This window comes from Camelus dromedarius, chromosome 4, assembly GCF_036321535.1.
Source record: "Camelus dromedarius isolate mCamDro1 chromosome 4, mCamDro1.pat, whole genome shotgun sequence".
Taxonomy (NCBI): domain Eukaryota; kingdom Metazoa; phylum Chordata; class Mammalia; order Artiodactyla; family Camelidae; genus Camelus; species Camelus dromedarius.
This window is the reverse complement of record NC_087439.1, coordinates 46059095-46086713: the sequence shown is the minus strand read 5'-3', so window position 1 is coordinate 46086713 and position 27619 is coordinate 46059095. Positions and strand designations below refer to the sequence as shown.

The following is a 27619-nucleotide window of genomic DNA, read 5'->3' as shown; positions in this document are numbered from 1 at the left end:
CCAGGGACTGGCAAAATTTGGCCTGTGGGCCCAATGTGGTCTGCAGTGCCTTTGTAAATAAAACTTTTTTGGGACATAGTCATACTCATTCATTTACTATTATCTGTGGCATCTACTGGCTACAAGGGCAGAGCTGAGTAGTTGCAACAGAAACTGTGATCCACAAAATCTATTTGGCTCTTTATAGACTTTTTCCTGATCCCTTATGGCTTGTGTCTCCAGACGTTCATTTAGCTTCTGTTCTCACTGACTTATGCTTGAAGTATTTTCCAGTCTGAGTTCCTAGAAGAGAGAGAACCAAAATCCTCTGAAATCCTCATTCATCAATCTGGAATGAAATGAAAGAGGACATTCTCATTTCATGCCAGGCCACTGCACGGTGTGTTGGCCAGCTATGAAGAGGCGGAATGTGGGCGATGTGTTCTCTCCCCACCTTATCCGACTAGCTGTGGCTGAGGAAATGTGGGTAATGCACAGGCAGTAAAACGGAGCTGCCTGGATGGGTCGGGGCATTGTGGGCACTATACGTCTAGCGCAATTGCAAATCAAACTGAATGAGCTAATATATTTAAAATTACATGATACTGTGTGTGAGCCATATATTACAAAATGTCGAAAGTACTTGCCATCATCTTTTGAGACTCCAGTGAAGTCTGTTAAGTGTCCATTCACTGGTCATAAACAAGAATCTAATGTATTAAGGACGTTTCCATCTATGCTGTTCATTCACAATAATGCTTTTAGAAGTACTTAAGCTTGCTTAGGTATTGTTCAATCTATGAATGCATTAATTATATCGCTCTGTCTAATCAACCTCACAGAACTGAAAACCAACCTTTAAAAGAATTTTTTTGTAGGAAGATGTGAAAATTAATATAGCATGTAGGTGCTGTTTGTTCTAATTAAAATCAATATCTGTCCTTAAAAAAAAGTACTTATCAATTAAGATCAATTTGAAGTTAAATACAGTACCCTTGAAATTAATAATATAAATCAGTGACAAAGTATGATGTAACTTATACAAATCCAGTTCGCATAAAATATTATAGCTCTATTGCATAATAGGACATATAATAGTATAGTGTTATTATACCTGCACAACATAATATACCACTAACACTTCCCAGGAGACAAAAAGTAGGTGAAAAAAAGACTACATGAGCAATTAAACTAAGACTGGGTGAGTACTACTTAGATACTAATTGTTCTTCTTATTTGGAAAAAATCCAATAGTTCATCCAGTATGAATTACGCACTTTCTCAAGGGTAAGTTACTATAATCACAGAGTTGTAATAAGCAGCACTTTTAACAGGTTCTTCTTCCGTGCTTTTCCAACTTAAACTTCATCAGCTTTGGTTGCCTACATCTTGCCTCCCTTCCACACTACAGATGGCTCCAGTTCAGATCTTATATGGAGGAGAACACCCTGACAATCCTGAAACTGTCCTCAGATCCTTCTAGCAGTGTAAAAGGTATGGTACTAGAGTACACTTTATAGAGAGATCTGACAGCATTTTCAATAAACAAACTTCAAAAAAAATTTTCCCCACTGAAAAACAAACAAACAAAACATGGGAAAGAGACTTTCAGAACAATGCCTACAACTTCATGCCTGGACAAATTGTAACACACACAAATAGCTTCCAAAATAACTTTTATTACTATATAAAAACAAGCCAAGAAAAAAAATAGATGTATATTTTTTCTACAAAATTATAAAATATTCAGGCTATTTAATATTTTTCCATAAATGTGTTGAGACAAAAAGGCAAATTTAAACATAGAAATCTTTTCCACTTAAAAGTTTTCAGGTACCTTGTAAGGGATAAATAGTTTTCGTTCTTCTATACTTTCCTATGCAGCTCTAAGCAGTTACAGTTTTCTGTCAGTTATCTAAAAAAGGACATACAAAGATAAAAATGCCACCGTGTTGCAATAAAATTAGCAAAAAGCTTTATTTTTTCCTTTGGGCTTTCAGATTCGGCAGTTGTAGTCAACTGGTATTGCACTGGAATTTCCAACCCAGCAGGGAAAAGAGCCTAATTAAAAGTGAGACATCTTTATTTTGTCCTTTAGAAAACAGGAGCCACTTGTCAGTATTTCTTAATAAGGGCAATTACCTTCTTTGTCATTTGATTGTAAGATCTAAGATACTGTTTCTAACCCACACAACTTAAATGAGACCACGCAAAGAAAGGGAAGAAGGACTTGGGAGGGTGGATTTAGTTGGACACGAGGCAATCGGGAAGCTGTACACATTTGATAACATTAATTTAAAAAGAATATTCCTTTGAGTTTCTCAATAAACCCTTTGAGACAAAATGCTTTAGTGTTGATTTAGACAAGTGTTAAAATAAGGCTTTTTTTCTTCTGAAATTAGATTATGGGGTAAGCCAAGCCAGGCTATCTCTGCAGATGATATAAGCTATAATTATTTGGGAAGATTTCAATCACTGTTTTGGAATTGATACTCAAGGCTTTCTTCTCTCCTATTCTTTTTGTGGGCTTTTTAATGAGATATTTTTGGGGGAGATACTTTAGGTAGGAAATCTCAGCTTTTGAAAGATAAAGGTACAATTATCATTAGAATAAAAAAAGCCCATTAAAAGAAAAGTCTCAAGCAGAAAGGTTTTCTAGATATATTTTACTATGCATTGTTTTCATAAAGGTTGAGAAAGAAAGAGAAGTTCCTATAATATCTGTAAGATTACCCTCACATTAGCCCACAAGAAGGATAAAATAAAGGGCTGAGGTGAGGGGTGCTCAAAGTCTTCTCAATGGAGCAGAAGAGTCTAGTGCCAAATCCAGAATTAACTGTTCACTAATAACCTCCTTCTTGGCCTACGTGAAATGGAATGGCAGCTTCTATCCTTGGGGCTGTCACCAATCCCTTCCCCTCAGAAAACTCTGGAATTTTGTGCACCTCTATGTAATGAAACATCCATTTACCAAAATACATCTGTGTGTGATGATACAATTACTCCTTCCACTTAACACCAAAATTGCAGCATGCTCCACTTATACTGAATTTACTTCCTACTGCATGCCAGGCACTGGGCTGGACACTGGGAATCATTACGACACTACTGACAATTTGGGAAATAGAATTAAATAAGAAGAAAACAGTATTTTGGCCAGAGACTCTTCAATGGTTATCCATGAAGCTTAAGGGACCTTATGGAGTGTAGCTCATACTCAGTCTATGGAAGTAATTACCAGTTACCCTAAAAGGAAATTCACTAAGCACCAAAAATGTTAAGTTTATTTGGTATAAACTGTAAGGTTTTTAATCAACATTAAAATGCTCCAGTATAAAATTGCAGGGAAACCAAAAATCAACCCCAAAATGAAAAGCATCATTTCAGCATAGGCACTGTTCTAGGTTTTAATTTAAGTCAGTCCAGAGCCTAGACAGAGGTCTCCATGCAGGAAAGTTGTCATCTCTAAGTCTCCATCCAAAACTCAAGGTATCCCCTAAAATTCCACCAAAATCAGGAAAGACCCTAGCTCTTGCCCCTAGGGAAGGGCAGACTATGAAGTCAGTCTTTCCTATCTCGAAACCCAAAGCTGTTCAGCAGCTAAGATCCTGAAGAACAAAAATTGAAATTGAGGAATCTTGGATGCTATGGATATTCTTGCCTAATCCTTTCTTTGTCACCAAGACACAACTTAAAGATCAAAGAGGCATCAAGGTAGACACTTTGGCAGTGGCAGGGTGCCCATGATGAATTTCCTGGCCAAACTGCCAGGGTTTGAATCTCAGTTCCACCACTTATGAGCTGTGTGACCTTCAGGCAAGTGACTAAGCTCTCCAAGCCTCACATCTCTCATCTGTAAAACAGATTTTAACAGTACGTACTGCATAAGTTTTGTCTGGGGATTTAATGAGCTAAGGTTTATAAAGTGCTTAGAACAGTGTCTGGCACATAGTAAGTTCCATGTATAAACAAAACCCCAGAAACTTGGAGTAAAGTACTCTTTGAGATTTGTTAAGTGGTTTATACTGCTTAAGCATTCATGCATATTCTCATTCTAATTAAGTTTGGAATCTGGATCATAAAGTACACTGAACCCAAGTAAGCCTTGAGACTAAGTCGGTTTTGGAAAAACTTCCAGGACCAGCTGGAGATTTCTTCAGCTACCTACAACCCAGTCACTGCTCCAAAATACCCTAATACAAACCCTGGTCCCCAGGGCCAACCTAAGGCCAAACTGGCCAGGGAGGGAGCAGAGGGCAGGCACAGGGTAAAGGGAACCAGTTACTTTCCTACATTTTTTTCTGTACTCTAGTCATGATATCTGTGGAGCATAAACCCTGTCCCAGATATTCATGACCTCATTCTAAAACTTCAAGACTGGACTCCCAGAATTAACAGAAAATGACTGCAAGACAAGAGGCCAGGGATAGTTTAGTTTATCAAATTTACCAACCAACAGACACATTTTGATTGTATGTTCTATCATATGTTCAAGGCACTGTGCTAAATGCTTTGGTCCTCAACCAGGGAGAGGTAACATCACCACAATTTATATCCACTATTATTTACTTTGATCATCTCCTTTCTAATTCAGGTAAGTTCATAGGCCTCAATCAATACAAATGCATTCAAGATACTCTGCTTTATGATTAGAATAAATATGGACTCAGTGGAGCCCAACCATCTTAGGGCTAAATACGAGAAGCTAAACTGTAGAGCTGGTTTTTTAAAGTGAAGTTACGTGGCTATATCTCTACCCCGTTTTACATGGTGGATCTCTGTCCAGCCTCGTCAAGGGTGAAGTTCCTTTTCCTCGCTGCTGCTTCACTGTTTAACTCTGAATCTGATTTGTCCACATTGCCAAAGTTCATTGCCATGGAACTTTCCACTCCCTCTGGAGCGCCTCCATTTGGCTGAAGAAGGACAGAATTTGGTTCTTTAGGGCGTTTCCACTGTGGTCTGGTGACTATCCAAAAAATGAGAGCCCCATACAGTAGAATCAGAAGGCTGAGGGTATTTGTGAAAACACCTTCTGGCGGGAATGTACTGTATGCAGGATCTTTCCTACAAAAAAGGAGAGAGTGTGTCCAGTTACAAATAGGGTGATAACAGTGACATGGCAAACTGTCTTGAATTTATCTGCTCAAAACACACATTGGCAGAACTTCAGTGTAAATTCCCTTAAAGCTTGATATTAAGGAGAAATTTAAGTAATGTTTATAATTCACTCAAAGGAATTGTATGAAATACTGTAAGTATGAAAACAATATAGCATCTGGAACACCCGTATCACTTAAAAATTGAAAAAAGGATAACACAAAATGTACGTACACTACAATTATAGTTACTATAAAAATATGCACATCAACATGGCTGAAAGAGCATGTATAACTTCAAGAGTTGTTTTGTAAGAGTGGTACAATTTGTTGGACTTTTTGGTTCTTCTTCCAAGCATTATTAATGGTACATTACATGTATAATAGTCTTCATTTGCAAAAATAAATATCCAAACTTTTTATTTTCAACATTTAAAAAATGTTATTACATTTTCCCAATGGAACAAGTATTTAACATTATACAGTTTAAGAATTGAAAAGTATTAGGAAAACTATGCAACTTACAGGGCAAAAATCAGTTTCTCGGTCACTCCCATAAGTACTGTCGCAATCACTGTCCCAAAGATGAGAAGCCCAGAATAAACATGCAGGGGTATGAGAAGTGCTCGGAGAGAGAGTGGAGCCCAAGGAAGCAGAAAGACGAAAAAACCTAGGAGAAGCTAAACATCAAAAAGTTCAAAGGTTATCATTTAATTTTAAGTTTTAACTGATTTTAAAATTATTATTATAAAAGCAATATGTACAAAATGAGAAAACATGTCATATAGATCCAAAGGCATAAAATGAAGTTTCCCCACTTCGGTTCCACTCAAAAGTAACACCTATTATCACTTTCTCAAGTCCTTCCAGAAAATTTCTATGATGAAATAGGTATACGTGCATGTGTGTGTAAAGAGAGAGAGGAAGAGAGGTTTTAAAAGCAGTAGTGGGTTTTACTATACGTATTTGTTCTGCATATTGCTTTTTTTCCCCTGTATAGTGTATCTTGGAGATCTCTGCATGTCAACACATGCTTACCTAGTTTATCCTTTTTCATGGCTAATATTCTAATTTAAGATGGTAACATAAATTATTCAGTTCCCTATTAATGAATGCTTCTGTGTCCAGTTTTTTGCTATTGTTAACAAGGCTACAGTGAACATTCTGATACATACTTGTTTGTTTTTATCAATGTCCCCAAGGTTGCCAAGTAGGAAGGGAAGTAAAAGATTCTTAAGTCACTACATCCAAAAACAATAGGACACATTTAGTCAGTTCACTCTAAAAAATTATGTGGAAAAAAGTTGGCAATTTTGTTTTAGGAGGAAGAAGTGAGTTCTGCAGAAAAGTTCTCTCCATTTCCTTGATAATTAAATCCCTAGTGGGATAATTCTCTGCAGAGAAGACAAGATTCCTAGGTAAACTATTCCACTAATGCTTTCGCAGTTTTGTTTTTATTACCCCACACCCGCTGCCTGTTAAGTAGTCTGTTCTCCTCAAGAAAATGAAGATGACTTAGTGACCATTAAGTTACTGAGTTTAAAGGGACTTTTTTTTAGGTATCTCTTTGGGATCTACCACCCTAACAAAGCAACTAGGAGCAGATAGGAGAATGAAGAGAAAACGCTAACATCATGTTCACTATTCCTGGTTGAGAACAAAGGCTTAACGGGGGATAGAGAAGAATGAAGGCTGAAGGGGAGTGATGCCCTAAAACACATTTAGAATCAGCTTACAGGCAATGGTGATGAATGGAAAGTAATTGAAAATGCATTCGATAGGCAGGTTTGCATGTTTTATCGTCCTTTAATACCACAAATACCTGAATAGATTAGAAATGGTTCAGAGAGTCCCCCCTGGTGTTTCAGAATGTTCCTAATTCTCCTTCAGTGAACTTTGGTGATTCTATTAGTATCCACGGGCCAGCATCCTCATGTACAGGCTGTGCTTTCTATACAAAAATGGGGCTCAGGTGAGTGGCTGCCTAGGATTTAGCACAAATATATTTCTATGAGTAAGTCACCATATCTTTTCTGTGACTTACCTATCGAAAAATATATTTTCCTTATTTCTGTTCTCCTGACTCTTTTCATTGCTAAGAGTCTTACTGTTCTGAATGATTCTTGTTTTCTCTTCTTTCAGGATTTATCATGTGTGTCTCTTGTAATCCTGTAGAGTTCAATGATCTAAGCAGATGGGACATCAGAAATTTGCTTATAGGAGCAACCTACTTAATTTGCCTAAATGTCACTTTCACAATTAAAAAATTTTTTTCAAAAAATTAAAAATAAATAAATTTATTTTTCAACAAAGGAAAATCACTTTAAAAGGAAAGGAAAAAACTATAGAATGCTTAACTTTGATTGTAAGTGTTCCAAATGATGCAAACTTATAATTTATAAAACTTTATAGTTTATAATAATCACTCTTTATTTCCTTTTAATCATCTTAACCTTACCATCTTAGAAGTAATATGTCAACTTAAAATCTAGTGGACTGAATATTACAAAATCCCTTAGCCCCTTTAAGTTAGTGGTTCCTGAAGTATTGTTCATAGAAAACCTGCACCAGAAACACAAGATTTTATTTAAAGAGACCCCTGGGCCACATCCAAATCTGCTAACTCAGAATTTCTGGAAGCAGGGTCCAGGAATCTGCATTTTGACAGAATGTCAGGGTGATTCTTAACACATACTGAAGTCTAAAGACCACTGCTTTTGAGTCATTCAAATTATTTTGGAGATACAGGTTAAGTGCAGTCTGGAAAATACCTAAAAGTGAAGGCAGTAGAATCTTCCATTCTGTTCAATCTAAAACACTAAGTGCCAACTATGTGCAAAGTGCTCCAGTGTTTAGGAACCATCACCTACAGAAAACTGTTCTTCATCAAAATGGAGTTCTTACGAGAGCTAAAGAAAAGTAAAATCTCATTTAAAAAGTTATTTTTTAGATATGAAAGTGAAAATGTAGTATGATCCTATTATACTTAAAATTTTCTAAAACTATGTATTCATAAACATAGTAAAAACCTGAAGGAAATAAACAAAATATTATGACATCTCTAGATAATGGCATTATCAATGTTTTGCAGGGTATTCTTTATATTTTTCAGATTTTGTGAATTTTTCAATAAATGTATATTACTTTTATAATTAAAAACAGACAATAAAAGTTTAGTCTTAAAGTTCCTGTGTTAAATACCTGGGCTTTTCTGAGTTAATTATTATTGTCTTTTAAAGATACAAATGTACTTTACTTTGACAATTTTATCTTACTTTATGAAACTGATGAGTTAAAAAAAGATATGTGTAAATTTTTAGACATAACAAAAAGTTTTCTTTGCAAAAGTCATTAATGAGATCAGGAAACATGCCTAGCTAGCTTTTGTTTTGGGTATGATATGCTTTTTTTTTTTAAAGATAGAGGTGGTTTTAATGAGCAATCAAGGGATTTACAGATTATTATATGAAGGCTCCTCCCAGCTCCTCTTCATTTTTCTGCGATGTATACACAGTCAGCATGGATTCAAACAACTGCAGACTGAAAATATTTTTTAAAATTCCAAAAAGTTCCAAAAAACAAGACTTGAATGTCAGGCAATTATTTACATAGCATTTACATTGTATTTACAACTGTTTACATAGCATTTACATTGTGTTAGGTATTGTAAGTAACCTAGACATGACAAAGTATACAGGAGGATGTGAACAGAATATATGCAAATACTACACCATTTTATATAAGGGACTTGAACATCCTTGGATACTATGGGGGTCCTGGAAGATATCCCTCGCAGGTACTGTACTCACTCATCCCTTCATTAAATCACATATTTCTGGTCCCCATCTGTAGAGTTTCTGACTCAGTAGCTCTAGAGTAGAACCTATCTGAGGCTCTGTATTTCTAACACCCCTGATGATGCTAATGTTACTGTTCTAGGAACCACACTTTGAGAAACTCTGTCTTAGGTCATTTGCAAGTTGTGTTCTTCAAACATGGCTGGTCAGAACCAACTAGAATATGTCCATAGTTTTTTATAAAAAGAAATGACAGACATTCAAATTGGACACTGTCTCCAATATCCTACATCTTCTTGCTGCACCGTCTTTCATCAAGTGCACCTGGGAATACCTCAGCCTGGCTTAGCCACCCTCAGGACTACCCCTGGTCTGCTAGGCACCAGTGGAGTAGATCATGCAATCAAGGAGATTAGCACTGCTATAAATGGGTGGTTATGATGCTCACGGTTACAAGCACTTCAGTGCTGATCAACAATCCTTCTATTGTCTGATTTATCAACTGGTCCTCCATGCTACCCCATACTCACAATTCTGGCTCTCCTGGGTGCCTCCTCACTATTGGCAGATGACCCTACAACCACTGCATGGGAAAAACAGAGGCAACTTCAGAGAACAGCCTCAATTATCTGCCACCAAACAAACCAAAAAATCATCCCAAGCCAATAATTCTTTGCCTTCTTCGATTCCAATGGAGTTGGTGGCCTCCAATTTTCTAGCAGTCTCAGAAACCTGCTTCTCGAAGACACAGCTATGATTATTGCACCTCTCCAGGATTCACAACCTTTCCTTCTCTACTGATGCAAAGTCAAAAAAAAAAAAAAAAATAGCACCCAAACATCTGCCATGACTCTTGTCTCTGACCAGTTACTACCCTCTTTATCCTCCCCTTCTTACCCAAACCTCTTGATTGAATTGTCTCTATTTTCTCACTGTAAGCAAAGGAGCATTTTTTCTCAACATCCAATTCTGCAAGGATTAACCTGCTGTGGTCTCTGACCAACAGTGCACTCTGCGCTTCAGACAGAGGAAATGAAGACAAAAACAGGATGCTCTGTGCTTTGGACAAATAGTCCCCTTAGATATTTAGATGTGTGTCTCAAGGATTCTAGTCAACCCAGATTCTCGCATCCTCTCATATATTAGAAAAACACTAAAATCATAAACTTGAAATATATGTTCTTTGTGACTAGCAGTAATCTTTTACCAAGATGAATACTTGACTGCAGTTATTTTCTGGCCCCAAATGACATATATACTGGCTTCTTCCCTACTTTGTCAGAGCAGTTTACTCAGAGCTACTGAGTGGATGTCTCTCAGGCTACAGTTCTTAGTAAGACCCAGAATAAAACCTAAATTTACAGCCCTCACGTTGTGCATTTTTCTATCAGTCGACAGTTTTGGCAACCATGAAGGGACCCAGAGCAGACTTCTCTCCTTCACCTGAATGCTGCAAGGATCCAGAGCCTTGGTACCAGCAAGGGACCAGACCCTTGTGCCCGCTGTCTCTTTGGAGAGTCCAGATGACCAAGTGAGTCTCTTCGGGGTCTTGGATCTCCCATCTTGGTTGAGAATCAGGAGTTTTATTGGTGATGGATAAACTCACTATGAGGTACAGGTTTTCCTTGAACTTAAGGCAGTTCAGGAAGAGGTACCTGAATTCTCAGTTGAAAGTCACTAAGAAGCTTTGGACTGGGCAATTAGGTAAGGAAGGGGCTGACCTGGCATCTTTTCTTGAATTGGCTACTTTAACAGAGTTTGTTGGACTAAAAGTGAAGATACCATATGAGAGCTGTGAGCTCTGAAGATAAGGGACAATAGCTCCTGGCCAGCTAAGACTCTGTCAAGCAACTGAGAAACTTGTGGAAGTCCTCTTATCACGCAGAAGTCCCACAGAAAAACCCATGCATGGATTAAACACCATTTGTCCAGGGTTGCACATATAAAGATTAGCCAGTGCTCTGTGTGCCAGAGGTGGTGTTAGACTGCTGAAAGGGAAGCTGAGACACATAAAAGGACTAAAACTACTCTAGGGTGACACCTAAAGGAATTAAGCTCACAAACAGCACACTGGCCTAACACAGTTTTCAATAGCAATTTTATCCTTACAAACCGACTTTAAAATAGGGGGAAAGCCTCCCAAACAGAAGAAGGAGTACCAGATGATCAACCTCTGACTAACACACCGGCCAGGTTTATGTACATATGAAGCTTATACTTGCAAGTACTAACTGAGATGGGAAAACTATGCTAAAGAAGATCTCACCCTGAAATGGCCAAGATGGGGCTCTTTTGACATCCCCAGATTGGCTTTGTGTACACAACTAGTAAAGCTGGTTTGGAACACACACACACACACACACACCTTTTCAAAATTCTGACTTTAAGGTAACAAAAGTTTATCTTAGGAGGAGCTTACATTTATCTCCCTGTGCCTCTGAGACGTAAACGTTTTACCAGGTCTTCTCAGGAAACTCTTATCTAGACAATTTTTTAACTGAGACTGATGGGGGAACAAATGGGAAAAGAAACCTTTTTAAACTCAGGTGAGTAAACTTAATTTATTCCAACTGTTATAAACTAGTGAGTTTTATATTGTAATATCTGATTCATGACTAAGTTTTAAAATGAAGCTATGAGATCTCTGGTAGTGTCTGCCTATATGCCCATCTGTACATTATAGTATGATGTGTTTCTGCCTTTGGATGATATTATCAAAATTAGTTTGTAAAAAAGCTCTTTAATTGGCTTAAAAGTAATTGCTTATAAATTAAATATTTCTAAATGTAATAGAAACTAACCCCAATTTTTCCAAGATCATGTGATCTAGGATTAAAACAAGTTTAAGTTTGTTAGTTTAACAGGACTATCTTTAAAGTTAACAGCATTAAATGTAAAACTTTTATTGTATCTAGGTTTATTAAAAGTCAAATAAGTTCATGTTATCTCTGTTACAAAATCTGTCAGTAAGAAAAATAATTGGCATGATGATATTTTCATAAGTAAATTATCTGTAAGAGATAAGAGTGTGTAGGTGAACTCTTTAAGAGTAACTATGTTTTACGATATGTCTACTTAAAAATAGTTTCTTCAAATCTTTTTGGTAACTTGAAACTTTAGAATTTTGCTATGTTAAGTTAAATGATGGGAATTCATCGACTGTCGAGATCATTTCCAAATAAGATAAAATACTGAAAAATTAATTATTAAGCAAGTCTAAATTTACCTACTTTTGTCTTCTTATTAGAGAAAAATGAAAGATGTTTGGATTTTTTACACACATATCTTGTACCACATTGAGGAAAGAAATTATGCTATGGGGAAATGTATGTTTCTAGAAATTATACAATGCGTCCCTAAGTTTGCCAATCTGGAAATGCTGGTGCAACAGGCAGTTCATAATTGCGCATATCACATCATGAACTAAACTTGCATCCAGATGAATTAAGTACTTAAATAACAAAGACAAAACTTTAATACTCTTAATAGAAACCATAGGAGAAATTAGGATTTCCAATAGTATGACTGTAGTGTAACCTGTTGGCTATTTACAGGCTTTTCTCTTAGGCCAATTGTTCTCAAACATCAGAGTGTATCTGAATCACCTGCAGGGCCTGGGAAAGCACTTACTGCTGGGCCCCACCCTCAGGGTTTCTGATCCTGCTGGTCTGGAGTATAACTTGAGAATCTGGTTTGTTTTGACCTCAGGGTAGGGGAGGATTTCATAAACAAGTCATCAAAACAAAACAAAAAATAATAACCTTAAAGGAAAAGATGATTAATTTGTTTCATTAAAATTAAGAATTTCTATTTATCAAGAAATACTAACAAAAGAGAGAAAATACAAGCTCCAAAATGGAAAATGTAAGCAATATATATAAATGAGAAGGAATTTAACACAACTCCCACAAATCTTGAAGAAAAAGAAAAACAAACTCATTTCTTACACGGACAAGAGACATGAATGCAGTGCCAACAGGTGCCTGCTAAGGCCCTGTGGCCCCCAAACTTCCACCCTTAGGCATCTGCCTGCTCCTCTTCCAGAGATAAACTCCCGACACGTGTTCGCCTTCACAGAATGAACAGCCCTGGGAAATGACAGCCTCACTGCAGCTCAGGCTGACTTGTCTCAGCCCACATCTCCTCCTTATCAGGGTCATAAATTCCACTGCCTTACTTGTGTCAGCCCATGTCTCCATCTTACTGGAGTCCTAAATCCACTATCCTCCCACATACCGAAGCCCCTTACCTCACTTACAGCCAATCAGAAATCTGTTCCCCCATCCCTTTGTGTTCACAGCGCCTTTCTCAATAAACGACCCTGCACATTCCCACTCAGTGGACATGCAGCCACCTCTGGTCTGTGTGGCCTGCTGTTGCCGGTGGCAACGTACCTATTAAACTTTTCTTTGTTCTTAAACTTCTCCCTTTCTGGTAAATTCTTCTTACCAACCCATGTCACTGGCCCTGCCAAGTGTCCCCCAATCCTCTGCAGATACAGAAAGATGACTAATTTTTTAAAAATTTTATGTAGGCAAATACGTCTTTCTCTTCCTTTCTTGTTAACTTTATGGTCTCCCCTACTTCTGATTATACACTTCTTAACATTCTTTTTCTCTTCATTGACTTAGAGATTTTTATACTCATATCTTTAATCTATCCGGAATCTTCTTTCTTCCTTTGTGTGATGTACAGAGTCTTTTTGTTTGTTTGGTTTCTTCCAAACAGATAGTCAATTATGATAGTAACATTTGTTAAATAAACATTCTTTCCCCAGTGAATTGAAATACCATAGTGTCACAGAAAAAGCTTTCAGACACACCTGGGCTTTTTCTGTACTCTCTATTCTTTCCATGAATGTATTTTGTTTATTCCTGTGTTAATAACTTGTTTTGAATAAAGCAGGGCTCCCTTCACTACTTTGTTCAAAATTTTCTTGGTTATCCTTGGGCATTTGTTTCTCTGCATAAAGTTTAAGACTCCCGTTGGGTTTAAAGTGAGAATTATATTAAACATAAATATTAGTTGAAGAGGGAAGGATGTCTCCATATGAGATTTTCTTTCAGTAACGTGGTATCGCTCTAATCATACCATGTTGTCTGTTTTTCAGTAAGATTTTATAGTACTGTACTCTAAGATTTATAGGATTCTACTTTCTATGGGCAAAAGATACTGAATGGCTATCTTATATCCAGCCACTTTTCCAAGTTCTCTCTTTATTCTAGTCATCTCTTGGGTTTCTAGACATACATTATATGATCTGCAAACAGAAAAAAAAACCTCACAAATTTTCTATTATTTATACAGATTTCTTCATTATCTTGTATATTAGCTAAAACTGCTAAAACAAATTTGAAAGACAAATGGTAGCAAGCATCAATATCTTACTTATTGAATGGAAAGGTCCTCAGTATTTTAGAGTTTAGGCTGATGTTTGTTGCTGGATGTTGGTAGAGATGTTTACCATCAGAGCCGCCACCTTAGATGTGAAGTATGGTACACATTGGGCCACATCTCAGAGGAGTTTGTTTCCTCCCAGTGTATTGGAACAGCTTAAAGCATCTGTTCCTAAAGGTTAAAACAATCTGGACTTGATGCCTTTTTTAGTGATAGACTTCAAATGACCTTACCAATTTCTTCTAATGTTATTGGTCTTTTTAGGTTTTCTAATTCCTCTTGGATCAAATTTTGTAGTTTATATTCAGCAAGAAAATAATCCTTTTTCTTTCTTTAAGATTTTTTTAAAGAATATTATCATATTAAAATCTAATAATCTGTCCTTACTTTAAAATATTATTTGTATTTATGATTATATTTCTTTCTTATTCTGAATGTTGTATATTTAATTTTTTCTCAGTCAGGTTTGCAAGGGTTTACCTATTGTAGTCTTTTTTTTTTTAAAGTTTTTTTGGGGGGTGGGTAATTATGTTTGTTTATTTGTTTGTTTGTTTATAGAAGAGGTATTGGGGATTGAAACATGTGCTAAGCACGTGCTCTACCACTTGAGCTATACCTTCCTCCCCCTTTTTTTTAAAAAAAAGAATCAACTTTTCATTTTACTTATAGTTTTGATTTATAGTTGTGATAGGTTAAATTATCCAACCCTAGAATCTGGCCCTAGAATCCCACATTCTGGAGCGGTGCAGAGGAAGTGAGGCAAAGTGAGGGTAACAGACCAATGAAAGCAGAACAGTGGGCTGAGAAAAAGTCCCCAAGAGATGCCAGTAGGCCAAGGGGATCCCCAAAGCAACTGGCAGCATCTCAACAGCCCCTGCTCTTACCATCTGACTCTCTGAAGGGGGAGGGTCCATCAGCGGGCAGTGGAGGAGGAAGCTGCCTCCCAGATGAGAACACCGAGGGAAAGTCAACTTTGAGGACAAGAGAGCTGAGCTCGGCTCAGACACCCAATATGAGATAGTCTTCTTGTTCATTCTTGATCAGGAAGATCATGTTTGACACAGGGTCTGCCCTGTGCTCCCCTCATGTCTGGCACCTTTCAACTCCCCAGTCCCTACCTCCAGGCATGCTAAGGCAAACTTAAATAATCAATCATGTCTAGATATAAACTTTTATTTGATTAAAATTCAAAGAGACTTAAGGCTTTAAAAGTCTTACTTTAAGAAGAAAAATCACAAATTAATGTCTGCTAAGAGGTCCTTTTTTAAAGAGGTCGTACACTCATATATTGTAAGCTATGCCTTGGGGTTTTGTGGATTCACTCCAGTTTCTTACTCTCCTATGACTACAGAAAAGTAAAGTTAAGTGATGTCCTGATCAGGAGTTTGTATATGTACTGACTAAAGAAAGGAAGTGAATCGACATAGTTTACAGATTTTTCAACAAAGTGGTTAACACCAAAAACTTTAAAAATTAACCTTAGATAAATAACAAGGGATATCCCACTGTACAGCATAGGGAGCTATATTCCATGTCTTGCAATAACACATATTGAAAAAGACTATGAAAAGGAATATACATATATATATAACTGAATCACTATACTGTACATCAGAAACTAACACAACATTGTAAATCGACTATACTTCAATTAAAAAAAATTTTTTTAATTAAAAAGTTAATGAAAATACAAAATTAACTTTACTCTAGTGACCTAGAACAGCCAAACTCCTATCTCACTCCATTAATTTACATTCAAAGACAGTGCTCTCAAGAGTATGTGTTTTTAATAAATGAAGACGGGAGGAAAATAAAATAAATACCAATTCTTCAAAATCTAACAAAGAGATAAAAAGTCACCTCCTTACTCATAAAGTTAAACTTAGGAAATAGAAGTGTCAGAAAATATGGGGAAGAAACCTAGAGCTCTTGCCTGTGTTAGTTTATCCAGCACATGGAATGTGAAGTCCAATCAATGGCAGCTTAGATGTTATGAGATGGCAATTTCCCTCCACCCATGTGTCTATATTTAAAACCTCACATTCAAGCAAATTCTGCAGTTCCAGGGCCCCCTCAGGGGAAAATACAAATAATGGAAACAAATGGAACAATGACCAGTGGGAATGAAATGATTTCTAAGAAACTACGAATGAATAGTATCTAAATTGTTTTACTTTTTACATCTCACTTATAAATACGCTGAGATACTGACCTGTAAGATGTAGAAAATGACAGCTATCAGACCAACCCAGCTGTGCAGACTGTACATATTGGGGATGTTCCTGGAATTGTGGAAATCAAAAACGGCCACCAGAGCAATAATGGCGAGAATGGTAGCAACCGTGTGTAAGCCCGCGTGGATGGATTTCATCAGGAGCTTGCTGCATTTCCAGGTCCATGGCAGTCTGTATACAATGATGGCTAGAGAGACAAGAGGGGACAGAACATTTGGGGTTTTTCTGAATCAACATAAGATGAACAGTTTGACACACTGAACACTCCCTATCGTGAAATCCTTTTCTCCTGGCTTCTCCTTCTCCCTTCTTCCCTGCCTCTCAGTGGTTCCTTCTTGGGCTGTTTGCTGGCATCTCATTTACTCCCAACTTATGAACAAATCTTGGTGCCCCTCAGGCTCAGTCCTAGGACTTTTCCCTCCCTCTGCATGCTCTATGGGTGATCTCATTCACTATTTCACTGAAATGCAACCCACATGGCAGGGACTCCAAAATTCTCATCTCCAGCCCAGAACTTTCTTCTAAACTCCAGACTCACATAATCCAATGGCTTCTCAACATCTCCATATAGATGCCTCTCAAATATCTCAAACTGAACACATCCAAAACTAAATTCTGAATCTTACAATCTGGTTTCTTCATCTAAGTGTCTTTGTTTGATAAGAAAAAGACTAAAGAATAGAAAAATATGCACAAAGATTTAAATAGACGAAAGAGTATGTCCAAGTTTTTCACAAAAGAGAATATCCAAGTGGCTAATAGACATAACAAAGATATCAACTTCATGAGTCAACAGAGAAATGAGAATAACTCAGCCACATATGTGAGTGGCTAAACATGGAAAAATACTGAGTACTGGAGAGGTTGTGAAGCAATCAGAACCCATGTTTTGCTGGTAAGAGTTTAAATGACAACAAACACCTTGGAAAACTAGCAGTATCTACTTAAGCTAAACTTATGTATACCTTATGATCCAGCAATTCTACTCCTGGGTATATAACTCAAAGAAATATGTACTTATGTTCACCATAAGAATATTATTAGCAGCACCATTTGTTGTGACCAAAACCTGGAAATTTCCCAAATGACCATCATTAATAGAATGAATTAAATAAATTGTGATATATTGATAGTATGTTATAATATATAGCAAAGAGAACGAATGATCTAAAACTAGAACTTCACCCAAAGATATGGACCAAGCTATAATGTCAGTGCCAAGAACCCAGACATATACAAGTATATACTGTATGATTCAATTGACATGAAGTATAAAAACAGGCAAGACTCTTCAATAAGAAGTCAGGATAGTGGATGCCCTTGTGAGCGTACAGCAACTGGAAAGGAATGTACAAGAGATTTTTAGGCTTCTGCTAATATTCTGATTTTCAATCTACGTGCTGGTTATGTGGGAGATCACTGAAGGAAGAGTCATCAAGCTATATATTTATATGTACGCTTTTCTGCGTGTACATTAAGCTTCAACAAAAAGATTTTTGAAAAGCTTTTCTTTTCATTTTTTTTAAGTGTCCTGGTTTAGGTAGTAGATTATATGGCCACCCTAACCAGCATGCAATTAGTTTTGGTTCTGAAAACAGTCTCCTGCCCCATCCACCTTCATCCTACTCCTTCAGTCCATGTCAGGGAAAATTTAGATAGCTGGAAATGTATGGCAGATGGTAAAAGTTTAAAGGCTGCTTTCTTGGGAGATGGATTCCATTATATCAGCAGTGAATCATCTGTATTTCTTAGTGCCAGAAAAGAAGGAGAGGAAGATGAAGCAGCAGCAGCAGCCTCTCCCCACTAAAGACATAATTTGGATGTATGAAATTTCATTGGATCATAAAAATATAGATTACCTAGTCCATTTTCAGGCAGAAACACAAAAAACCTACAAAGACAAATGTGAATTCAGCCTCTTTAAAGCTTTCAGTGCAAGATGTCAGCCTTCCTGTTCCTTGGCTCCATTCCAACACTAGAGATCCCTCACCATGAGGACAGAATTCCTTTTATCTAATCCAAATTCTAAACGATCACTACTTACTAATTTTAGTGCACAAATAGGTGTCTTATAAATGTTGATTGATTATATTTCCTTGAGGACATGGAGACTTTGTAGATAATCATTTCTATATTCAGTAAATCTTTTCAAACCATTTAATGCAACACCTTAATAGGTATATTTTTAAAAGCTAGTTCAAGGGCCCTTCTCATCCCTACTTCATCCTCTCTGAGGGCAGGAAAGTGTCTTGCTGTTTCTCCTTGTATCTCCAGGGCCCAGGACAGCCCTGGGCTCAAAATATGTATGAAGCTCCGTAAGTATTTTTTAAGTCTTATTTTGAGATAACTGTAGATTTCTATACAGTTGTAAGAAATAATGCAGAGAGATCCCATATACTCTTCACATAGTTTCCCCCAATGGCAACACGTTACATAACTACAGTACAGTACTACTACAGGAAATTGACATCAATGTAATCCACTGACCTCATTCAGATTTCATTAGTTTTATCTGTGTTCATGAGATCCTTAAGTATTTTTTAAATAAATAAATGTAAAAGCACTTTCTGCAGACTGATCGAAGTTCAGAAATCAAATTGATGGCAACTCCAACTTTACAGTTTCCCCTCCTCATGCTTTTTCTCCTCTGATGATTCAGAGGCACACCCTCCTTGTGTCTCTAGTGGGTTTTTTGCTCTGTTTTTTGCATTTTAAAATTATTTTTATGCTTAAACTTATATCACAAACATTGCACACATCGTTAAATTATCTTTGAAAACATGAATTCAGAGTGTTACTATATTCTCATACACATTTGATTTTCTAGGTAATAGACTAAACAATAGTATATTATTGAAATGTAATTGACATATAGATTATTTCCAATATTTACTAAAATAAATTTCATTGTCATAATTATATCATTCTCTAGTTTTTAAAGAAAGCAAATGTATCTTCACCCAATGGCTTAGTGATCTTTTATCCAAACAGTCAAGCCTTTTACAATCTGTGTGATCAGGCAGCAGTAAAATAAAAATGGGCAAAATATTAAAACCTAATGATACATCTCCCTTTCTCCTGGTTTAGCCTCATTTAACACACGCACGCGCAAACACACACACACACACACACACACACACACAAATACCTGAGTCCTTGCAAGGTGTAGGTACCATGCTAAATGCTCTACATGTTTACATAATTCTCAAGTCTGTGAGGAAGGTGTGATTATTATCACCATTATACCAAGGAGGGAGCTGAGGCACAGGGAGGAGAAGTACCTTGTTCAATCTCAATTAGTGTTTTAAAATCAGTACCATTGTTGTTATCATCACCATCACCATATCATCCAGGCACTGCCCCAGGGGAAGGACTCTTAGACGGGGAACTTGAACATCTACATGTGAAAAGGAAATACTCAGGATGTGCGCTTGAAAAGCAAATCATGAACAGTAAGTCCCAACAGCTTTTCCTCCTCAATCTGGACTGTATTATACCAAAAGTTTCCAAAATCAAAACTAATCTCAGATGTTAGAACTCAGGAATAGTCATCGTGACTGAGGAGAGTTACAGGTGTTACCAGGGGGTTCCGGGGTGCCTGGAATGTTGTTTCATGATTGGTACATGAGTGTTCATGTGATGAAAACACATCACTTATAATTTAGGTACTTTTCCACATGTATGTGGTTCTTCAATAAAAAGTTTACCTAAAAAAGTGTTGCCCAAAATGCAAAGACAACTATGTTCCCAGTAAAGAATTTTCACTCTTGTCAGTACTATGGGCACCACAGAGAAATGTGTTAAACTTCTCATAAAACTGCAGTCTACCCACTGTGAGTGTCAAAATTTGACTTTTAAGCCTTTCACATTTACTCAAATGTTTTTCAGATTGGTTGCACACTAGCTTTCCTTCTCCAACAGTAGCATGAATGGAACACAATTTAATTTTTTATTGACGATTTTGGGTTATCAATAAAACATACTATCCTATTACAATAAGGGAAAGCCCCTAGGGACTTCTGAAGCAGGAGAGGTCCCTGCCTCTGATCCCAAGGGGCCCAGACAATTGTGAGTTTTTAGTCCCCGGGTCTAATTTAGAGTTTTTCTATTTCTCTTTTAGTTTCTTGCTCACGTTAGGGTGCCTGCCTCCAACCTCTCCCCTCCATCATCCTGCATTATCTTGTATTCCTATCAGCTTGGCTTGTCAATTTTTATGATGGCAAAAATCTTACCATCTGTTAAACCTGGGTGGTGAGTACGTGGGTATCTGTTATATTACTTTCTGTATGGTTGAAAGAGTTCATAATAGCCTTAAAGTTAGAACAATGTTTTTGTAAGCTTGCAAACCCCAGAGCCAATTAGTCTCAACTCTTAAGCAGGCAGCTTGTGGAAATCTGAGGGGCTCTCACATGAGTGAGGCAGTTTTCAGCCCATACCCTGGCGACAGAGAAATCCTGCTGGATAGCTGAACAGGCTTCAGAACACTCTCTGGATAAACGAAGGAAAACCGCAAAATGGTGCATTTGCATAAGGTGTTTACATGCTTTTAAAAATGTATAAATAACCAAAATATGGTGGACTTCAGGAGAAAGGGGCAACCTTAACAAATCAACCGCATTTCTTAAACAAGAAGCTCTTCTCAACAGTTGTAAAAACCGCCTGGAGAGCGGAATTTAAGTAATTCCTGCTTCTTTGGCTTGGCACTCACCTAGACATCATTCCTGAGGCTCAGTGAGAAGGAAGAAAAAGGTCCCACGAGCCCATGAGGAGGGGAAATGGTATCAAACAGCTGCTTGGGATGGAAACAAGGGTTTTCTGTTAGACGCGCTAGTTGGCAAGACCATTTTTGCCCAGAAAATGAGTGGAAACATCAACACATATATGGGAAAAATACATTTTAAAACTTTTTAAATGAAAAATTATTGGTGGTGAAACATGCTACTGTTGATAAACTTAGAAAGAAAGGGAGGAAGGAAAGAAAAAGAAATCCACACCTGTGTACAGTTATTCTTTCGACAATGAAGGGAAATATGAAGTCACTTGAATTGAATTGAATTATTAGAAAATTTCTTGGGGGAAGAGTGTAGCTCAAGTGGCAGAGTGTGCGCTTAGCATGCATAGATCCTGGGTTCAATCCCAGTACCTCCATTAATAAGTAAAAATAAATAAAAACTTAATTACCTACCCCACAAAAAAAGTTAAAAATACATAAATAAATTAAAAAAATTTTTAAATTACCTCCTCTCCAAAAGTATAAAAATTTAAAAAAAGAAAGAAAATCTCTCCCTTCCTAGCAGCATAATCAACTCAGGAATATGTGAAATACATATTCTCTAAGATGTAATCTCAGGGTTGACACCAGCCTTGTATCCACATACGATTACAAAACTATCCACAGACACCAGTTTGTCTCACAGCAGGCAATGCAAATACAGAATTTGTCAAAGTGTATGTGGGGAGAAGGGCATTTGCAGGGAATGACATAGAAAACAATTTGACTCTAGTTCTGTGTTTAAATCTTGTGCTTCAAGAAGGTAGCAGCATGTCTGTCTTGCCTATTGTCACCTCCCAGCATTTAGCACGGAGCCTGACACATACTAGGAATTCAGTATGTGTTGAATAAATAAATCTTAATAAAGTACAGTAATTCATTCAGTATTTCCCAGCAAACGAGCAGATCCTCTTTTAGAATACATGAACTAAAAAATAAGATAATTTGTAGCGCTGACCCAAGTGTTAGCTCACATAGAACCAAATGGTCTCCTTCACATAAGTAAAAAGTATTCTGCACTTGGATCCATGTAACAGCTTTAGGGAAGCTTTAAATGAACCCCCAAATAAAATAAGAGTAAGTTTCTGAGTTTGAAGTACATTAGAATTTTAAGACACTTATAATCTACTGAACTATGGTGTGCCCATTACACTTTTCTTCACTCTTTGAATAAGGTATTATTTTGATCTCCTTGGTAGAGTGTTCAGAGCAGGATGATCAAGATTTATAACTAATTTCCCTGTGCACCTGAGAATCTACCAGACTCAATCCAGAGGACCTCAAGTTTAAATGGAAAAGCAGAGAACCCTCTTTAAATACACTCCTTGAAAAGATTCCTGCAGTGGCTATCAAAGGGAATCTGAGCTTTGAAACACGCCTGTGAGGTCAGACTGTCTCATGGAGAAGTATCATGAAACTGAAAATCTTTGGAGAATTGAAATGAGGGAAGTGATTTGGGTGGTTTGGAAGATTTGTTTTAGCATCTTGGCTATAGAAGCATCTCTTTGAAGTGACTGAAATCCTCACAAAGGCAGCTACTTGGTAACAAATAGTGTATGAAAAGAGAAAGATTCAATTAATTGACTAGATGTTTACAAATACCAAGAAATGTTGCGTTGTTAGAGACACTGGCTATATTTTCTTGTGCTGCATATCAGTATTATGACAGATTAGAAATACTATTGGCTCTGACATCATCTGATGGTCTAATCCTGGTCAGGCATTTGATCTCTAAAATTAGGAGGTGAACTTCAAATCCTAGACAGCTCTGAATATTTAGGGCTCCGGTTTCCTAGAAGAAACCATAGCTCAGCTCTAACAAACTCTGATGGGAACAGCTTGTAGACAGGGCTATAGATTACTCACTTGTTTTACAGTGTCTGGCATATAGTAAGTGCTTAATAAATGTATGTTAGTTTCCTTGTAGGTAGGGCCCCTGGCTTAAAGGACTGGCCAAGCTTTCACTAATTTAGTAAATATTTATTAAATGCCGACTATGTGTTAGGTAATTTTCTATACGCCATGAATACAATACAGCAGTGAAGAAACAGACAAGGGAGCCTACACTCTAGTAGAAGACAGACAATGAATGAATAAATAATGAAAATAGTCAGTGGTCAGAATTTGGATAATACTATATTTTGAATCTGGAGTCTATATGATTTTCTGATGGGTTGGATGAGAAACATGGAAGAGGAGGAGGAATGAAAGACAACTGTACAGACGACTATTCTGTCATGATCCAGAAGGATGAAGTTGCCATTTACAGAAACAGGGAAACCTGGGGGAGGAGTGGTTTTGGGGATGTGAGGAAGATGGAGAGCTGAAATTTGGACATGCCTATTTGACGCCCAAGTAAAGAGTCTGAGTAGACAGATGGGTCTGGAGTTTAGGGGAGAAGTCCAGGCTGAAGATATAAATATAGGAGGATTCAGTGAATATATGGTGTTTAAAGCCACGAGACTGGATGAGATCACCAAGGGGATGAGTGCATCGGGAAAGGAGAAGTGGTCAGAAGACTGGCCCTTGGGCTGTCTGTCTTAAGCAATCAAGGAAATGAGGAAGAACCGGCAAGGGATACTGAAAGGAGTAGGCAATGAGGAGAAAAGAGCCAAGAGTGTCCAGTGTCCTGGACGCCAAGTGAAGAAGCATCCCAGGGAGGAGTAAGGGGTCGGTTACACCAAAAGCTGCTTTCTGGTCCAGCAAGGTAAGGACTGAGAATTGATGAGGACTGGAATTAGCCATGTGGAGGCCATTGATACTATGTTAAGAGCAATTTTGGAGGAGTAGTGGAGTAAAGCCTGACTGCAGTGGGTTCAAGAGAGAACAGGAGGAGAGGAATTGGAGACAGCAAGTACTGACAAAAATTTCTAAAAGTTTTCTGGTATAGCAAGCAGAGAATTGAGGGAGGAGCTGAAGGGGGAATATGGGGTCAAGAGTGTGGTTGTTTTTAAGATGATATAAATTATAACATATTGGACATAATCCAATTGGGGAGAAACTTGATGCACAAGGAGAAAGGGAGAGTTGATGACATGATGTCCTTAGGTAGGCAAAAGGGGACACAAAGAGTAGTCAGGCAAGTAGCATTCTAATGAGCTTGAGGCCTTAAGAATAAAGATGCATTTCCAATATAGTATCATCATGCCCTTTCTTCCCTGAGGTTGATGGAATCAGTGCTTTCAAACTGGCTCTCAACAGGAGAATCACTGAGGGCAGAGGAGGGCGCTTTTACTTTAGATCCTTACCATTGTCACCACAAATGAACGGCTGTAAAATTGCATTTTGTTACTCACAATTAACGATGGTACCGGAATAAGCACTCATTCATTCAACAACTATTTACTGGATGACTTTATGCCAGTGCTAGGTGTTATTCCAGATGCTGTGGATATAATCGTGAGCAAAACAATCATGCCTAAAACATTTTTAATAGTTACATTAAAAAGAGATCTGCACGTACTTACTTATAACAAAAAAATGTGTTTCGGGTCGCCTTGAACGCTGTCTTTATGCTTTGTAAAAAACCCTTGTTTCTTTTAGATTAATAGGTTTCATTATCTATGGTGTCCCAAAGGATGGTTTTGGAGTAGGTATTTGGGGCACCTTGTCCATTATCTTCTTTGCCAGGTTTTACCCCAATAGCCTTTTTAAATATATTCTTGAAATTTGGTCACTTTTAGAGACATTAATAGGATCTCGCATTTGGCTTTCATGAACCATTCTTAATTTCTTTTAAATGTTACTTAAATGAAGTTATATTCTCTCACAAAACCAACCTGAGATCATTATACTATTGAATTTCTCCTCCTTCAGTTTATACAGTGACGAGTTCTACGTGTGGAAAAGTAAGGAGTACAGAATTGCCGAGACTTCTTTTCACTAAATTTATATCCTTGAATTTCCTACTTTTTACTAAAGAACACATTCCACCTTGCTGAACCTTTTAAAAGGTCAACAGCCACTTTGAGAGCCTTTATTTGTTTCAGTCTTTTCTGTGGCCTTTTCAAGTTCTGTTTCTCTGATTTCCTGGCAGTATACTTATTTCATGGGAAACATTCCCTCTAGAGAAGCACAAAGCCTCTTCTAAAGTTCTCTTTGGAACTTCCTCATTCATGTTTGCTAGATTTCCGACTAGCTTAAAGTTTTATTTCACTTTTAGATATCCTATAGTCTGTTAGATGTTATTTTAGAATATTTATGTTTTCCAAAATACAGACACAGATACTTACTTTATTCCTTCTATGTCAGCCTTGCTTTCTTCAGCGCTTACTTCTGAAAGGTGTTTCAAGGAGCACATACTTGTTCTCATTTAGTTTTAAATATTGTTTACTGTTTGCATTTGTAAAGCATTTTATGCTTAGGGTAATAACTAAAGGTACTTTAGCCTTCCCTTCTCATCTCTAAACAGTTGTGTATCACAGAAGAACTCAATTACATCATGTTCATTATTAGAGATCTGAAACAGCATAGCCTAAAAATTTGCAATTGAAGCAATTACACACAGGAAAAAAGCTTTTATAACATGGCTAGTCTGTAACATGTGTGTTTTCCACATGGTCTATAAAGTCAAATATTTACTCCTAGTCCTTCTGGAGGCTTCAGTACTGCTGGATGTGAGGGGGTGCAGGTGGGCCAAGACTTGCAAGAACTCATAAGTGCTATGTATCTGTCTCTATGTATGAAAACATTTATAATCATGCCTATTAAATGTATTATCTGATTAAATCTGGAATCCAAACAGGATGAGTAATGTTGACAGGACAAACATTCCAAAATTAATACAAACACAGTAGCTAAGCTTAAATAAAAGCAGCAGATGAAAATTTCCAAAATACCCATTTACACATTTTTGCCGCAAAGTGAATATAAGCAGATTAGGAACAGTCTAAAGTTCAGAGAAATCAGAAATTCTTTTAGGAAAACTATAATGGACTCTAAGTTTCAAAGTGTATTTTAGATGGCTTTTGCTTCTCTAAAAAGGATATTTTGCAGAAAATCAGCATATTGCCATAAAAGCAGAGAAATGAACCTCGAAAATAAAGCCACTGAAAACATTTCTACTACTTGTGTGGGTAAGTTGCTGACCTGCTCCGGTCCTCAGTTTACTCTTAAATATCTGTGAAATGATGAATTTAGTGGGCACACCAAAGGCACTCAATAAATGGTAGACTGTCTCCTCATAACAAGGATTATCATCTATGTTTCCCTTACCCTCAGTCATGAGAAGGTATTCCAGTCCCTCTGCAGTTTCTTAGTATTAGGAGCTGCTCTGAAGAATTGGTAGAGAGATGAAGAGACTGTTCCTACCGCTTTGAGCAAACAAAGTGTTGACAGCTCTGGCCAATCTTAAGAGCCCCACCTCGAAGGAAAGAGTGCTTCTGCTGACAGTGACTTTGGAACTTGAGTATGTTTTTCTCATTTTAGTGGTGAAATAACTGGGACTTACGCAACAAAATAACTCAGCTGGCCAGTGGTACTCACACCCGGGTGCCAATCTCACAACCAGGAAGCCTCCCAACCACAGCTGGACATTAGCAAAGGCTTCCACTACCTCCCAGAGTGTGAGGATGCTGGCCAGGCCAGCCAAGGCGGCTGCCCAAGGTTTGAACGGAAACAAAAATCTTTTCTTTAGGAATGAGGTCGGCGCTTTTTTGTTCTCATTTGTTTGTGGAAAGTTAAATGCTGGTGGAGAAAAGGCAGCCTTGCTTAGAGGCAAGGCCAGAAGTTTCAGCCGATGGGCACCTCTACCCTAGCCGTTTCCACTCTTCTTTATTTTCTGCGACATTAACCCCAGTCCACCACTTTCTACCTTTACCTAATTACTTTCTCCGCCAAGCCCTTGAGTTCACTTTTTGGAAAGCGGTTACAAAGAAATGGTGTTTGCACCACTAACCAGAGGTTCCTCCAGCCCAATAGCAGCTGAAGGAAAGGAAACTGTGAGGACATTGTGAGCAGCACTACACAATGACAACAAAAACTGCCATTGTGTGGCCGGGGGAAGGGGGCAGGTGAAATGGGTGAAGGTGGTCGGAAGGTGCAGCCTTCCAGTTATAAGTCCTGGGGATGTGATGTACAGCATGGTGATTACAGTTAATAATAGTATATCCCGTATCTGAACGGATCTTAAAAATTCTCATCCCAAGGGGGAAATTTTTTTTAAGTCTGTGAGGTGATGGATGTTAACTAAACATTGAGGTGATTATTTCCATATATAATCATGTCACACACCTGAAATTAATGTCAATTATATCTCCAAAAACAAACTTTCATCGACTGAGTCCTCCTCCCTCCGTGCCAATCTCATCCCAGAGAATGCAGGCCCGCAGCTGGCTCACCCGAGCC

General features: G+C 37.6%; 1 protein-coding gene across 1 annotated transcript; it reads right to left on the bottom strand.

The window, feature by feature from the left end:
• Nucleotides 1-1638: 1638 nt before the first annotated feature.
• On the bottom strand, nt 1639-26634 carry LOC105091088 (plasma membrane ascorbate-dependent reductase CYBRD1). The gene is made up of 4 exons (XM_064484902.1): nt 26489-26634; nt 16482-16690; nt 5601-5755; nt 1639-5043 (listed from the first exon to the last, which is right to left on the bottom strand). The coding sequence occupies exons 1-4, from the start codon at nt 26496-26498 to the stop codon at nt 4743-4745; spliced, it is 675 nt and encodes a 224-aa protein (XP_064340972.1). The 5' UTR covers nt 26499-26634; the 3' UTR covers nt 1639-4742.
• Between the last annotated feature and the right edge of the window lie 985 nt (nt 26635-27619).